Raw genomic sequence first — 15,581 nt, forward strand, 5'->3', positions numbered from 1 at the left:
GACTTCCTTGCTTTTATACTCCATCCCTCTTGCAATAAAGGCCAAGATTCCATTGACCTTCCTGATCACTTGCTGTACCTGCACACTATCCTTTTGTGTTCCATGCAGAAGTAGCCCCAGGTCCCGCTGTACTGCAGCACTTTTCAATCTTTCTCCATTTAAATAATAACACTCTTTGATTTTTTTCTACCAAAGTGCATGACCTCGCACTTTCCAACATTATACTCCATCTGCCAAATTTTTGCCCACTCACTTAGCCTGTCTATGTCCTTTTGCAGATTTTTTTGTGTTCCCCTCACACATTGCTTTTCCTCCCATTTTTGTATCATCAGCAAACTTGGCTACGTTACACTCCTGTCTCTCCATATAATTAAAGTACCTCATCCCTGATGGCATTCTCGAACATCTCTTCTGCACCCTCTCCAAGGTCTGCCATCTTTCTCATCATTATCAACTTGTCCTGCCACCTTCAAAGGTTTGTGTATGTCAACAAATATAATATATGCACGACTTGGATGAAGGGTTAGAGAGTTGTTTGCATATGAAACTAAGGTAGAAGACATAGTAAGTAGTGTAGATGGGAACAGGAAGTTACAAAGGGACACAAACAGATAAGATAAGTGGGGAAAATTATGGTAGGTGGAGTTCAAAGTGAGGAAATGTGAAGTTATTCAATTTGGATCCAAGAAAGACAAATCAGAATATTTCTTAATTGTGAAAAACTAGAAATTGTAAAGTGTTATGTAATGATGTGTGTATCGTCCCAGTACCATAAATGTAATGTAAGCACTATGCCACACCACAGAGGGCGCTGTGGTGGGAAACCTGGAAGTACCTAGAACAGGCACTATATAAGGCTGACCACCACACCTGAGAAGCACTCTGGAGCTGAACAATAAAGGATGAAGGTCACAGCAGTTAGACTTATACCAGACCGTGTGGAGTCAGTGATTTGTGTGCTAGATACACCACATAAAGGACCAAAGGGATTTAGTGTCCATGTACACAAATCAGTAAAAACTAATGCACAGGTACAAAAAAAAATCAAAAAGGCTAATGAAATGTTGATCTTGAGGGTTGAAATGCAACAGTGAGGAAGTGATGCTTCAATTATACAGAGCCTGGTCAGATCCCATCTGGAGTACTGCATTCATCAGGAAAGATATTTGGCTGGATTTTCGGCTTTTTGCGTTTCTGGGCGCAACTCGCGGCGGAGTCAAAAATTTAGCACTGGATTAACGTTGGCGCCAGAGCTTGTAACTTTTGCTGAATTAAAGTTCACAAGGAGTGTTAGCAATAACTCTGGCGTTGCACGACACACTTTGTGTGCCGGAGCCGAAGTTCTGACAAAAAAAAAATTGGCATTCTGCACATGCGCAAATTTTTTAAAAAGTTCTTCCTGCGCTTCTGGTCTCCAGTCACAAACGCTAATGCAGGGCACGGCAGCGCTCATACGCAGTACAACCGGGGCTGAATCAGCCATTTCAGATTTTGATTTTCTTCATGGTGGACAACGATCCCAGACAGCGAGCCATGCGATTCAGCCACGAGGTTAATGAAGCTCTAGTGGGGGCTGTGGAAAGAAGATGGTAGGAATTGCATGTTTGGGGTGGATCTAGACCACTGCCATCCATATTTAAAAGGATTTGGAGGCAGATGGCAGAGAAGGTCTCTGCCTCACACACTGTGGTGAGGACAGGCACCCAGTGTCGAAATAAATTTAACAATTTGACAAGGGTGGTTAGAGTGAGTACAATTTTAATTCATGCACTTCTTCATTACTTCAATTATAAATCTGACACACTATTTGTTCTCCTGCTGTTGGTGCCTCTCAGCACTCTGTGGGTTGCCTCCTAAAATGCATGACACATAGGTAGGCTTAGTTTGGCACCCTATTTGCCATGAATGATCTTTACACATGATTAAGATTGCTTTCTGAGATCTCATAAGATTGCTCCCCACTTCGATGCCCTCCTGATGAACCACCTGCAACTTCCAAAGCCATTAAACAGGACTGTATTACATTCACACACTATGGCATAAGTGCTTTGGTCGCTATCTGTGCTGCAAGAGCAGATGGACCCTCGTACAACCATTCCCATTTTCATCTTTGCAGGCAAAGAAGTTGGATAATCACCGTGAGCAGGTACAGACAAGCGGCGGTCCGTCTCTGACCCTGCCAGTCACCGACATCAAGGACAGAGTGGCAGGCCTCATTGGCGTCACTAGTCAGGCAGCTGCCACTGGGGGCGCTGATCACTGTTCGGATACTGAGGGTAAGTCCTGCACACTCCCTGGGATAGTTGGGGCAATGTTATGCAGTGTCTCTGAACTATATATAATGGAGTAGTGGCGGTCCTTCAAATAAACCTGTGCTATGCGACCTTCCTAGTCACCCCCACGCCACCCCCCTGCTGTTAACCACTTGTCTGTTGCTTTCTACATCCAGATGACCAACCACAGGTGCAGCATCCCTCAAGGGACCACTCCATGTCAGGCCATCGTCTGGAGGAAGAGGAGGATACGGAGGAGCCAACTCCGGTGCAGCATGCGGCGCTGTGTCAATCCACCCTTGTTCCACCCAGCTGCTCTGAGGATGATGTGACGTTCTCAGGGTTTGACGAAATAGAGGCGCCTGGGACCAGTGGCATACAGCAACGTAGTGCTGGGATTGAATCCCACATGCTGTTTCTCCGGAGGATGAGTTGGCAAAGTTGATCTGCTGACTGACTGACTGACAGACAGACAGACGTGGAACTGAACATAGTGGGAATGTTCAGGGAGAGCATCCAGGTCAGCTGTCAGCTCCTTGATGTCTTGGGTAGGATTCCTGCGAACATTGACAGTCTGAAAGCGACCATTACAGACTAGGGTCGTAGATTGTTTGTGAGCTGCGATACCTGCGAGGCCATCAATGCCCAATGCCCACACGAGGCTGGTGGCCTCCAACAGTGACCATGGAGTCCCGGAGAGTGTGGCACGAGCCCTTGCAGAATATGGCGCATCACAGGCACAAGCTCTGCTTGAGCCTGGGCAGGTGATGCATTCCATGCCTGCCACCATACTCTGTTCCCCAGGGTCACACCCAAACTACATGTGGCTGGCGACACCGATGAAGAGACTAGCCAGTCAAAAGCCAGGCCTTCCATGCCATGAGCTTTTCCAGTGCATCCCCAGACAACACAGCAGGGCTCTGGCAGCCTTGCTGCATGCCATCTTGGTGCCACTTTGGGTAGGAGCAGCAGGCAAGGGAGGGTGGTAAGGGGAAGGGTGGCAAAAAATAGTAGGGCAGGATTGCTGCATTATGTTGATGCTGAAAGTATCATATGTTTTATGTTAAAGTATTATGTTACAGATTATGTTAAAGTTTCACACTGGATTATGTTGTTAATGTTGTTGAATGATCACACTGCTGGATGCAGCTTATTTTATTTTTAGTCTTACAATGTTTAATACAGTTTTTTTTTGTTCATCTTAACCATTCCTGTGTAGTGTCTCATTTTCAGAATAAGAGGGAGAATAGTCAACATGGTGGGATAGAGTGGACAGGCAATGCTCAAATGAGCCGTTCACTCTTCAAGCAAAGTGTTCAATTATGAGCTGCCAACATAAGGCTTTTGCAGCAGCGAAATCTCCATGAGGCCTCCCCTGTGGTTGTGGTGGTGGTGGCATGGGTTGCTTGCCAGGCTCCTCTTCCTCCTCCTCATCCTCATCGTCTTCCTCCTCCTTTTCTCCTGAGGCTCTCCTGCAATCCCCATTGGCAATTCCTGTCCCCTCATGATGGCTAAGTTCTGTAGCATGCAGCACACCACAATGAACTCTGAGACTTGCTGAGGGGAGTATTGTAGGCAGCCTCTAGAGTGGTCCAGGCATCGGAAGCGCTGCTTGAACACTCCAATTGTTTGTTCGATGATGCATGTGGCTGCATGGCTCTCATTATAGCAATGCTCGGCTTCTGTCTGAGGGTTCCGGCGGAGGGTCATGAGCCAGGTGGCGAGGCCGTAACCTTTGTCCCCGAGCAGCCAGCTCTGGCTTTGTTGTTGACGCTGGAACAGGCATGAGACACTGCTCTCACGCAAGATGAAAGCATCATGGATGCTCCCTGGATAATGGGCATTGACTGCCATGATGTATTCAGTATGGTCGCAGAAGATCTATACATTCATGGAGTGGAATCTTTTTCGGTTTCGGAAAACCTCTGCATTCTGTAAAGGTGCTCGCAGGGTGATGTGCATACAGTCAAGAGCACCCTGAACTTTGGGGAAGCCAGCAAATCATCTAAAACCAACAGCCCTCTCATTTTGGGTCTCCCTGGTCATTGGGAAGTTTATGAAGTCCATCCAGCGTGCGTACAGTGTAATCACCTGACGAATGCAGCAATGTGTAGCATGCTGCGAGATGGAGCATAAGTCCCCCGCTGAGGTCTGAAAGGAGCTGGAGGCATAAAAGGCAAGTGCCATTGTCACCTTCACCTCAACGGCAGTACAGTGCTGTTGCTGCTGGTAGGCTGTAGGTCTGCCTGTAGGAGCTGGTATATCTCTGTGTCCACCTCTTTTCGGAACACAGCTTACTAACGCACTGTGCTTCAGAGAGCTGGAGGTATGAGCTATGTTCCCTGTTAGTTCGTGGGGGGTAAGTCCTCCTCCTCATACGTCTATGACCTCTTAGATTACGTTACAAATGATCAAACAATAAGCCGCCTTCCAGCTTGAAGCCATATGAATATAGCAGCCAGGATTACTGGCTCCCGACCTAGCATGGCCCCCATATCTTTTAAAATGTCCTTTTATAAAACAAACTAGAAACTCACATAAGCTTCGCAATCAAAAGTATGCAATAACGCAGCTGCCTTCTCCCAATGCTTTTAATAATTTAACTCCGACTTTCTCCTCTGATGTCAACATTGCGCCATTAGCACCTGGTGCACCCTGGGTCCGACTGTTTTTTCTTGGCGGGTTCTCTGGCGAAGTGATCAAAAGTTGCGCCCGGGGTACTAGCGCGGTGATGCACGACGAGTTACGTCATCAAAATGGTCAAAACAGCGGCGGGGCGCTAAGTATTAGCGCCGCCGCAAAACCATTGCCGAAGGTTCTGCCTGGGTGCAAAATGTTGTGTGCCTCATTTTTCGCTCCGCCAAGGCGCTAAATGGAAAGCAAATCAGCTGAAAATCCAGCCCATTAGCTTTGGTGGAAGCTGGTGGTTACAGCATAGATTTATCAGAATGATACTGGGGCTTAAAGGGTTAAATTATGCAGACCGGCTGCATTAACTTAGTTTGTATTCCTTTGACTTTAGATAGTTGACGGATGATGTAACGAAGATGTTCAACATGATAAAGGGATTCAATAGGGTAGATACAGAGAAACTATTTCCTTCGGTGGGGGAATCCAGAACAGAGGACATATTCAAAAAGCTACAGTTAGGCTAGTTAGCAATGAAATCAGGAAGCGCTTTTCACACAAAGTAGAAATCTGGAATTCTCTCCCGAAAGGCTGTGGATGCTGGGTGAATTGACATTTGAGAGATTGAGATTGATAGAGCTTTGTTAGGTATGGATATCAAGGAACATGAAGAAAAGGCAGGCAAATGGGGCTGTGAAGAAAAGGGAGGCAAATGGGGCTGTGGTACAGATCAGCCAAGATCGAATAGAATGATGACCGAACAGGCTCAGGGGCGGGCGTGGAGGGGGTGGGGGCAGCTCTATGGCCTACTTCTCTTCCTATATCCTTGTAAGATTTGTATCTTATTAAAAAAAAATCTTGATTATTTTTATTTATTGCCATATTTTCTTCCCTTGCACATGTAACCTGCCATTGCATGTCAGAAGATAATGTATTATGAGAATGAATGTCCAAGGCAAGCTGATTGTCTGTTATCTGTCTATGCCACTCTGTATCAAGATGTTGCTTTACAGTGACTTGGGGAAGAGTCTTACCATATTATTTTTGTTTTCATCCTGTTTGGGATTTTGCAGTGAAAAGGGTAGATGCAATATAAATGATTTAAAGACAGATATATTGTCTCTATAGAAAATACTGTTGTAGTGAGATGTCTGTATACATCTATCCTTGGCTTGACACACATTTGAGCCACATTTAGTGCTAGACTATCTCCAACAAGATAAAGCCCAATCATCTACCCCTGACCTTGAATGGCACCATCATCAATAAGTCCCCAACCATCAATACCTTGTGAGTCATCAATCACCAGAAAACCTGACCCATCATGGCTACAAGAACAGGGCACAAGTTGGATACACTACAGTGAGTGGTTTATCTTATGACCCCTTAAAGCCTTTCCACCATCTACAAGGCTTAAGTTAGGCCTATGATTGAATAGTCACATCATTCTCCTTGCTCGGTGTAGCTGCAACAATTTGATATGATCCAGTTGATTGGTGGCTCTGCTACTGGACTCACTATCTACACCTTACACCTCCAGTACAGTGCAGCTGCAATATGTGAGCATCTACAGGATGCACTGTAGCAACTCGCCAAGCTTACTTTGGCAGCAATCCTCAGCCCTGCAACCTCCCACCACCAAAAAGGAAAAGAGCAGAAATGTTATGGGATGACCATCACCTCAAAGATCCCTCCACGTTGAACACTGTCTTGAGTTGGACATATTTTACCATTTGTTCATTGTCACTGGGCAAAAATCCTGAAATTTTTTGAATGAACATCAATGTGGGAGCACCATCACCACAAGGATTGCAATGATTCAAGAAAAAGGCATGTCCTCTTCTTGGGGAAACTAGGACAGGGCACTAATGTGAACTTGCCAATGTCATTCACAGCCGAAGAACAAATAGCATTAGATAACATAGCGATTAAGCCTCATGTTTTAAAATGACAGAAACAGCATTGTAAAGTTTAGAACATATATAAAACACTTTCTTTTTGAGTTGGAATGAAACATGTTGTCCCATCTAATTTTTCTGCTTCTATTCTATCTTCTAGCGCTGGCAGAGAAAATAGCTGAAATGAAGGAACGGAAAGCCGGAGAATATCGAGTTATGCTGCAGCAATTGTCACTCAGTCCACAGCTGAAAACTATACACATCCCCAGATCAGTGGAGAGCGCACCATTTCTGCAGGTGTCTGCACTACATGCCTACAATATCCTCCTAAAACAAAGTCATTTGATATTATTTTAATCCCATTATCCCAGGCATTTACATAAAAGTATCTGGTATTGGGCATTCTGCTGTACACATTATAAAATTATAGAAATTGCTGTTGTTCAATCATATATATCTTAATCATATCACTCTTATGACTTTCATTTATTTCTCCTGAGTTTATGTTAATGAAAGATCTAAGTTTTGCTAACCTAGTGAGTGCTGGGTGTTATGATCTTGGGGAAAGGTCTAGTCCTTGCTACTGGGTCTTCATACTGCTGATGAAAACATTGGTCTTTGCTCCACCTGCCCCATGCAACAGGATAAACAGTCAACTTAATGCCAGACCTCTTGACATTTATAGAAATAATGGCTTGCATTTATACAGAGCATATCTCAACTGTAGGATGTTCCAAGGTGGTTTACAACCAATGAAGTCCTTTTGAAGTGTAGTTACTATTGTAATGTAGGAAACACAAAAACCAATTTTCACACAGTAGTGTGTCCAACAGAATGGGACTAATTGGATAGCTTTCAAAGAGCTAACACAGGTAGGATGGGTCGAATGGCCTCCTTCTCTACTGTATCATTCTGTGATTCATACATTTTAATATTTTCTAGTGTACATTGTGTATTTTTTTACTGATCAATATTCTCTCGCTGAAGGTATTTGCTCCTTTTCTAAGGCAGTTGCTGGTCACCTTCAGCTGTGAAGATATTTGGTTGGATCTTGCTGGAGTGGGGCATCTCATAGCGCCCACCGTTAGTTAGTCTTTTCTCTGCACCCTTCAGTTTCTTGTATCATAACTTTTTGAAGTGTGAGCATGACGAGGACAACAGGGCATCTGGGATAACAGTGGGACCAACCGATTATCTCAAGCAATGAGATATAAGGATTGAGAAAGAAACAGAGGAATAATAGGAGGTGGGTGAATTAGAATCAAATCAGGGGCAGAGGGAAAGAAAGATTGGATTGAGAAATAAGAGACAGAAAAGTAAGAAAGTTAATTTAATTTAAAATGTAACTTTTTATAATCACTAACAATTGACTACATGCAGGAATGAGATTGAACAGTTTAAATTATTCCCATTTTGGGCCAGAGAGGCCTTTAAACTAAATAGCGGGGGAGGGTTCAGGTGAATGGAAATTTAAAAAGTCAGAGAAAGGAGAAGGCATTAGAATAAGGTAGCGATTGGGGAATGATAACCAGAGTGTGACAAGAATGTATAAAAATAAAAGAGTATCAGAAAGTGGGGTCAAACAGGGAAAAATGGTAAAAAGACAAAATTAAAAGCTCTTTATCTGAATGCACGCAGCATTCGTAACAAAATAGATGAGTTGACAGCACAAATAGATACAAATGGGTATTATCTGATAGCCATTACAGAGACATGATGCTGGGAACTGAATATTTAGGGGTTTTTGATAATTAGGAAGGATAAACAGAAAGGAAAAGGAGGTGGGGTAGCTCTGTTAATAAAAGGATGAGATCAGTGCAGTAGTGAGAAATTATATTGGCTCAGAAAATCAAAATGTAGAATCAGTTTGGGTGGAGCTAAGAAATAATAAGGGAAGTCACCGGTGGGCATAATTTATAGGCTCCCTAACAGTAGCTACACTGTTGGACAGAGAATAAATCAAGAAATATTGGGGGGCTTGTAAGAAAGGTATGGCAATAATCATGGGTGATTTTAATCATCATATTGATTAGACAAATCAAATTGGCCAAGGTAGCCTTGAGGAAGAGTTCATAGTGTATCCGGAATGGTTTCCTTGAACAGTGCCTTGTGGAACCAACCATGGAGCAGGTTATCTTCAATCTGGTACTGTGTAATGAGACAGGATCAATACATGATCTCATAGTAAAGGATCCTTTAGGAAAGAGTGATCATAGCATGGCTGAATTTCAAATTCAGTTAGAGGGCAAGAAAGTTGGGTCATAAACTAGTGTCCTAATCTTAAATAAAGGCGATTACAAAAGGTATGAAGGCAGAGTTAGGTACAGTGGACTGGGAAAATAGATTAAAGTGCAAGACGGTTGAAAAGCAGTAGCAGACATTTAAGGAGATATTTCATAACTTTCAACAAAAATATATTCTAGGGAGAAAGAAAGACATTGAGAAGCGAGAACCATCCGTGGCTAACTAAGGAAGTAAAGGATGGTATCAAATTGAAGACAATGGCATTGAATATTGCCAAGATTAATGGAAGGCCAGTGGATTGGGAAATTTTTAAAAACCAGGAAAACTACTAAAAAAATTGGATTACGAGAGTAAACTAGCAAGAAATATAAAAGCAGATAGTAAGCTTCTACAGGTATATAAAAAAGGAAGAGAGTAGCTAAAATAACTGTTGGTCCCTTAGAGGCGGAGACTGGGGAATTAATAATGGGGAACAAGGAAATGGCAGAGACTTTGAACAAATATTTTGTATCGGTCTTCACGGTGGAAGACACTAAATACATCTCAATAATAGATCATCAAAGGGCTATGGGGGGAGGGGGGGAACTTAAAACAATCACTAAAGAAAAAGTACTCGGTAAAATAATGGGGCTAAAGGTGGACAGGTCCCCTGGACCTGATGGCCTACATCGGAGGGTCTTAAAAGAAGTGGCTGCAGAGATAGTGGATGCACTAGTTTCACTCTACCAAAATTCCTTGGATTCTGAAGAGGTCCTAGCAGATTGGAAAACCACAAATGTAATGGCAATATTTAAAAAAGGGAGACAGAAAGCAAGAAACTATAAATCAGTTAGCCTAACATCTGTTGTTGGGAAAATGCTGGGGTCCATTATTAAGGAAGCAGTAGCAGGACATTTGGAAAAGCATAATATAATTAAGCAGAGTCTTCATGGTTTTATTAAAGACAAATCATGTTTGACAAATTTGCTGGAGTTCTTTGAGGATGCAACGAGCAAGTTGGGTGTGGGGGAACCAGTGGATGTATATTTGGATTTCCAGAAGGCATTTGATAAGTTACCACATGAAAGGTTACTGCACAAGAGCTCACGGGGTTGGGGATAATATATTGGCATGGATAGAGGATTGGCTAGCTAACAGAAAAGAGAGAATCGGGATAAATGGATCATTTTCCAGTTGGCAAACGGTAACTAGCAGGGTGTCACAAGGATTGGTGCTGGGGCCTCAACTATTTACAATCTATATTAATGACTTGGATGAAGGGACCGAGTATAATGTAGCCAAGTTTGCTGATGATCCAAAGATGGGTGGGAAAGCAAATTGTAAGGACACAAAGATTCTGTAAAGGGATATAAGAGAGGCTAATTGAGTGAGCAAACATTTGGCAGCTGGAGTATACCGTGGGAAAATGTGAGGTTATCCACTTTGGCAGGAAAAATAAAAAAGCAAATTATTAGTTAAATGGAGATTACAAAATGCTGCAGTACAGAGGTACCTGGGAGTCCTTGTGCATGAAACACAAAAGGTTAGTATGCAGGTACAGCAAGTAATCAGGAAGGCAAATGGAATGTTGGCCTTTATTGCAAGGGGCTGGAGTATTAAAGACAGGAAAGTCCTGCTACAACTGTACAGGATATTAGTGTGACCACACCTGGAGTACTGCGTACAGTTTTAGTCTCCATATTTAAGGAGGGATAGACTTCCATTGGAGGCAGTTCAGAGAAGGTTCACTAGGTTGATTCTGGAGATGAAGGGGTTGACTTATGAAGAAAGGTTGAGCCTATACTCATTGGAGTTTAGAAGAGAGGTGATCTTATTGAAACATATCAGATATTGAGGGGGCTTGACAAGGTAGATCGAGAAGATGTTTCCACTTGTGGGGGAATCTAGAACTAGGGGGCATAGTTTTAAGAATAAGAGGTCGCCTATTTAGAACTGAGATGAGGAGGAATTTCTTCTGTGTGCTGTAAATCTGTGCAATTCTCTGCCCCTGATAGCTGTGAAGGCTGGGTCATTGAATATATTTAAGGCAGAGATAGACAGATTTTTGAACGCTAAGGGAGTAAAGGATTATGGGGAGCAGGCAGGGAAGTGGAGCTGAGCCCAAGATTAGATCTGCCATGATCTTAAGTGGCAAAGCAGGCTTGAGGGGCCAAATGGCCTACTCCTATTTCTTATGTTATGATTAACATTGCATTAACAATTATCATGTTAAAAAAAGTAATACTCTTAATTATAAGACTTAACTATGCATGGCAAGTTTAATGGGCAATTAATGTGCAAATCCAGGAAGTTCTTATAAATAACAAGGAGGCCAAGGATGAGATGCCATTTGTGCAAAGCAAATGGCAGAGCTGCGTAAATCGACCAGCAGGATCTGGAGATTCGCAACCCAATGCATATCTCTCAATTCCCTGAATTTGCTGTCCACTTTGCACATTAATAACACGTGCGTCATTAACATGCTATTATTTCTCCAGCAAGATCTGACCCATTAATTTTTGAGCCTTCACATTGACTGTCAGCAGGCTGTTTGACCATTGGAAGCACCTCAGCCAATCCTAATCCTGTCCTTGCCCAACATCTTCACACATGCACACTTAGTTAAGAAGGCATTCGGGATACTTGCCTTTATTAACCGAGGCATAGAATACAAGAGCAGGGAGGTTACATTTGAACTGTATAAAACACTAGTTAGGCCACAGCTAGAGTATTGCGTGCAGTTCTGGTCACCACATTACAGGAAAGATGTGATTGCACTGGGACGGGTAGGGGAGATTTACAAGGATGTTGTCTGGACTGGAGAATTTTAGCTACGAGGAAAGATTGGGTTGTTTTCTTTGGAACAGAGGGGAGACCTAATTTGGGTGTCTAAAATTATGAGGGGCCTAGAGTGGGTAGGAAGGACCTATTTCCCTTAGCAATGGGGTCAATAACCAGGGGGCATAGATTTAAAGTAATTGGTAGGTTTAGAGGGGATTTGAGGAGAAATGTTTTCACTGAGGTAGGTGTCTGGAACTCACTGTGGTAGGTGTCTAGAACTCACTGTCTGAAAAGGTAGTAGATGCAGAAATCCTCATAGCATTTAAAAACTACTTGGATATGCACTTGAATTGCCGTAACCTACAAGGCTTCAGACAAGAGCTGGAAAAATGGGATTAGGCTGGATAGCTTTGTCTGCTGGCAGGGACACAATGGGCTGAATGACCTCCTTCTATGCTGTAACTTTCTATGATTCTATGATTTACTTCTAGCATGGCTTACTGGATAACAGTAGCAGAACTGTGGCCGATTTTTTAATTTTCCCTCTGTTCCAACCCTCAGTCACAGAGTACATTGAAGCACCCCTGCCATTGTACTGGCTGAGGTCGGCTAACCCAACACATACCAGGAATCAAAACTAGGATCTTGTTGAGCTGAATGGTTCAGCTACTCACTGGATAAACTCAGTGAGCCATCAGTGGTGTCTTTAAGTCTACATAGTTAGCAATGTGTGTTAGTTAGCCCTATGAGAAATACAGCCTTGTGTTTAAAAACAAATGCATTGAAATTCAGCTAATTTAACTTCTGATTGGAAGCATGGTATCGATCACTTTTTTCAACTTTAACTAAACTATTCTATAATAAAATATTTTTAAAAGATTACAAAGATTTAAAAAAAAAAGCAGAATTGGCAGCAGTAAGACATAAAACTTCAAACCTCCTTACTTTTGTGCAATAGTTTCTCTCCTTCATTAACAGCTGTCTCTTTTTATGCTCATTAAAAGAATGAAGAGTGTAGGTTTCTGTAGTGGCTATGTATAACGTGACCAACATCTACTGCATTGCAGTGGATACCTGATTAGAAAACAGAAATGTATTCCTAGAAAAGGCAGAGGAAAATCTGAAGGACGGGACATGCTGAGGAGGCTGGAGTATAAGGAACACTGCTTTTCACTATTTTGGCATTATTAACTTTAAGCTTGCAGAATGACTTCATCCATTTTAATGAGCTTACTTTTAACATGAATAACTCCACAAGCCTAGCAACCCATTCAATGCTATGCCTGTGAAAGTGCCAATCTTCAGTATTCTTGGTAAACAAAATAGACTTCATGGCCTGTGCCAAGGAACCTCGATGTATTCAGATTGTTTTGGACAATATTTTCCAGATCCAGTAATTAGTGATGGTCTTTTGTGTAAATTCCATGTGTTCTCATTTCACAATGCATTCTTTTTTTATAACTTGCAGTATCTTTTTAAGTCAGTTAAATCTCCTACAATTTTATCAGTTAAAAGGATTTGTGTTGTTAAATACTTTAAATTATTTGTGGGTGCTTCGAGAATAGCACAATAGCTCCAGTCTGGTGAAGTCAAATGGTTGCACTATTTGCACAAATTCATATTAATAGTGTCAGTCTTGGCTCAGTGGTAACACTTTCACCTTGGAGTCAGAAGTATGTGAATTCATAATTGCACTCCAAAACCTGAGCATATAATCGAGCTCTGAGTGCAGTATTGAAAGTGTGATCCTTCAGGTGAGGTGATAGAAAATAGGTGCAGGAGCAGGCCATTCAGCCCTTCTAGCCTGCACCGCCATTCAATGAGTTCATGGCTGAACATGAAACTTCAGTACCCCCTTCCTGCTTTCTCGCCATAACCCTTGATCCCCCGAGTAGTAAGGACTTCATCTAACTCCCTTTTGAATATATTTAGTGAATTGGCCTCAACTACTTTCTGTGGTAGAGAATTCCACAGGTTCACCACTCTCTGGTTGAAGAAGTTTCTCCTCATCTCGGTCCTAAATGGCTTACCCCTTATCCTCAGACTGTGACCCCTGGTTCTGGACTTCCCCAACATTGGGAACATTCCCTCTGCATCCAACCTGTCTAAACCCGTCAGAATTTTAAACGTTTCTATGAGGTCCCCTCTCATTCTTCTGAACTCCAGTGAATACAAGCCCAGTTGATCCAATCTTTCTTGATAGGTCAGTCCCGCCATCCCGGGAATCAGTCTGGTGAACCTTCGCTGCACTCCCTCAATAGCAAGAATGTCCTTCCTCAAGTTAGGAGACCAAAACTGTACACAATACTCCAGGTGTGGCCTCACCAGGGCCCTGTACAACTGTAGCAACACCTCCCTGCCCCTGTATTCAAATCCCCTCGCTATGAAGGCCAACATGCCATTTGCTTTCTTAACCGCCTGCTGTACCTGCATGCTAACCTTCAATGACTGATGTACCATAACACCCAGGACTCGTTGCACCTCCCCTTTTCCTAATCTGTCACCATTCAGATAATAGTCTGTCTCTCTGTCTTTACCACCAAAGTGGATAACCTCACATTTATCCACATTATACTTCATCTGCCATGCATTTGCCCACTCACCTAACCTATCCAAGTCACTCTGCAGCCTAATAGCATCCTCCTCGCAGCTCACACTGCCACCCAACTTAGTATCATCCGCAAATTTGGAGATACTGCATTTAATCCCCTCGTCTAAATCATTAATGTACAATGTAAACAGCTGGGGCCCCAGCACAGAACCTTGCGGCACTCCACTAGTCACTGCCTGCCATTCTGAAAAGTACCCATTTACTCCTACTCTTTGCTTCCTGTCTGACAACCAGTTCTCAATCCACGTCAGCACACTACCCCCAATCCCATGTGCTTTAACTTTGCACATTAATCTCTTGTGTGGGACCTTGTCGAAAGCCTTCTGAAAGTCCAAATATACCACATCAACTGGTTCTCCTTTGTCCACTTTACTGGAAACATCCTCAAAAAATTCCAGAAGATTTGTCAAGCATGATTTCCCTTTCACAAATCTATGCTGACTTGGACCTATCATGTCACCATTTTCCAGATGCACTGCTATGACATCCTTAATAATTGATTCCATCATTTTACCCACTACTGAGGTCAGGCTGACCGGTCAATAATTCCCTGTTTTCTCTCTCCCTCCTTTTTTAAAAAGTGGGGTTACATTGGCTACCCTCCACTCCATAGGAACTGATCCAGAGTCAATGGAATGTTGGAAAATGACTGTCAATGCATCCGCTATTTCCAAGGCCACCTCCTTAAGTACTCTAGGATGCAGTCCATCAGGCCCTGAGGATTTATCGGCCTTCAATCCCATCAATTTCCCCAACACAATTTCCCGACTAATAAAGATTTCCCCCAGTTCCCCCTCCTTACTAGACCTTCTGACCCCTTTTATATCCGGAAGGTTGTTTGTATCCTCCTTAGTGAATACCGAACCAAAGTACTTGTTCAATTGGTCTGCCATTTATTTGTTCCCCGTTATGACTTCCCCTGATTCTGACTGCAGGGGACCTACGTTTGTCTTCACCAACCTTTTTCTCTTTACATACCTATAGAAACTTTTGCAATCCGCCTTAATGTTCCCTGCAAGCTTCTTCTCGTACTCCATTTTCCCTTCCCTAATCAAACCCTTTGTCCTCCTCTGCTGAGTTCTAAATTTCTCCCAGTCCCCAGGTTCGCTGCTATTTCTGGCCAATTTGTATGCCACTTCCTTGGCTTTAATACTATCCCTGATTTCC

At 42.9% G+C, this 15,581-nt stretch overlaps 1 protein-coding gene across 1 annotated transcript in view; it reads left to right on the plus strand.

The window, feature by feature from the left end:
* The window catches only part of LOC139269246 (protein FAM216A), a 55,263-nt gene that overhangs the window by 30,708 nt on the left and 8,974 nt on the right, over positions 1–15,581 (plus strand). The window contains exon 4 of the mRNA XM_070888335.1: positions 6,960–7,096. Coding sequence (XP_070744436.1) covers positions 6,960–7,096 — 137 coding nt within the window. The remainder of the gene's footprint in view (positions 1–6,959; positions 7,097–15,581) is intronic.

The sequence above is a fragment of the Pristiophorus japonicus genome, chromosome 8 (assembly GCF_044704955.1).
Source record: "Pristiophorus japonicus isolate sPriJap1 chromosome 8, sPriJap1.hap1, whole genome shotgun sequence".
In the NCBI taxonomy this organism is placed as follows: Eukaryota; Metazoa; Chordata; class Chondrichthyes; family Pristiophoridae; genus Pristiophorus; species Pristiophorus japonicus.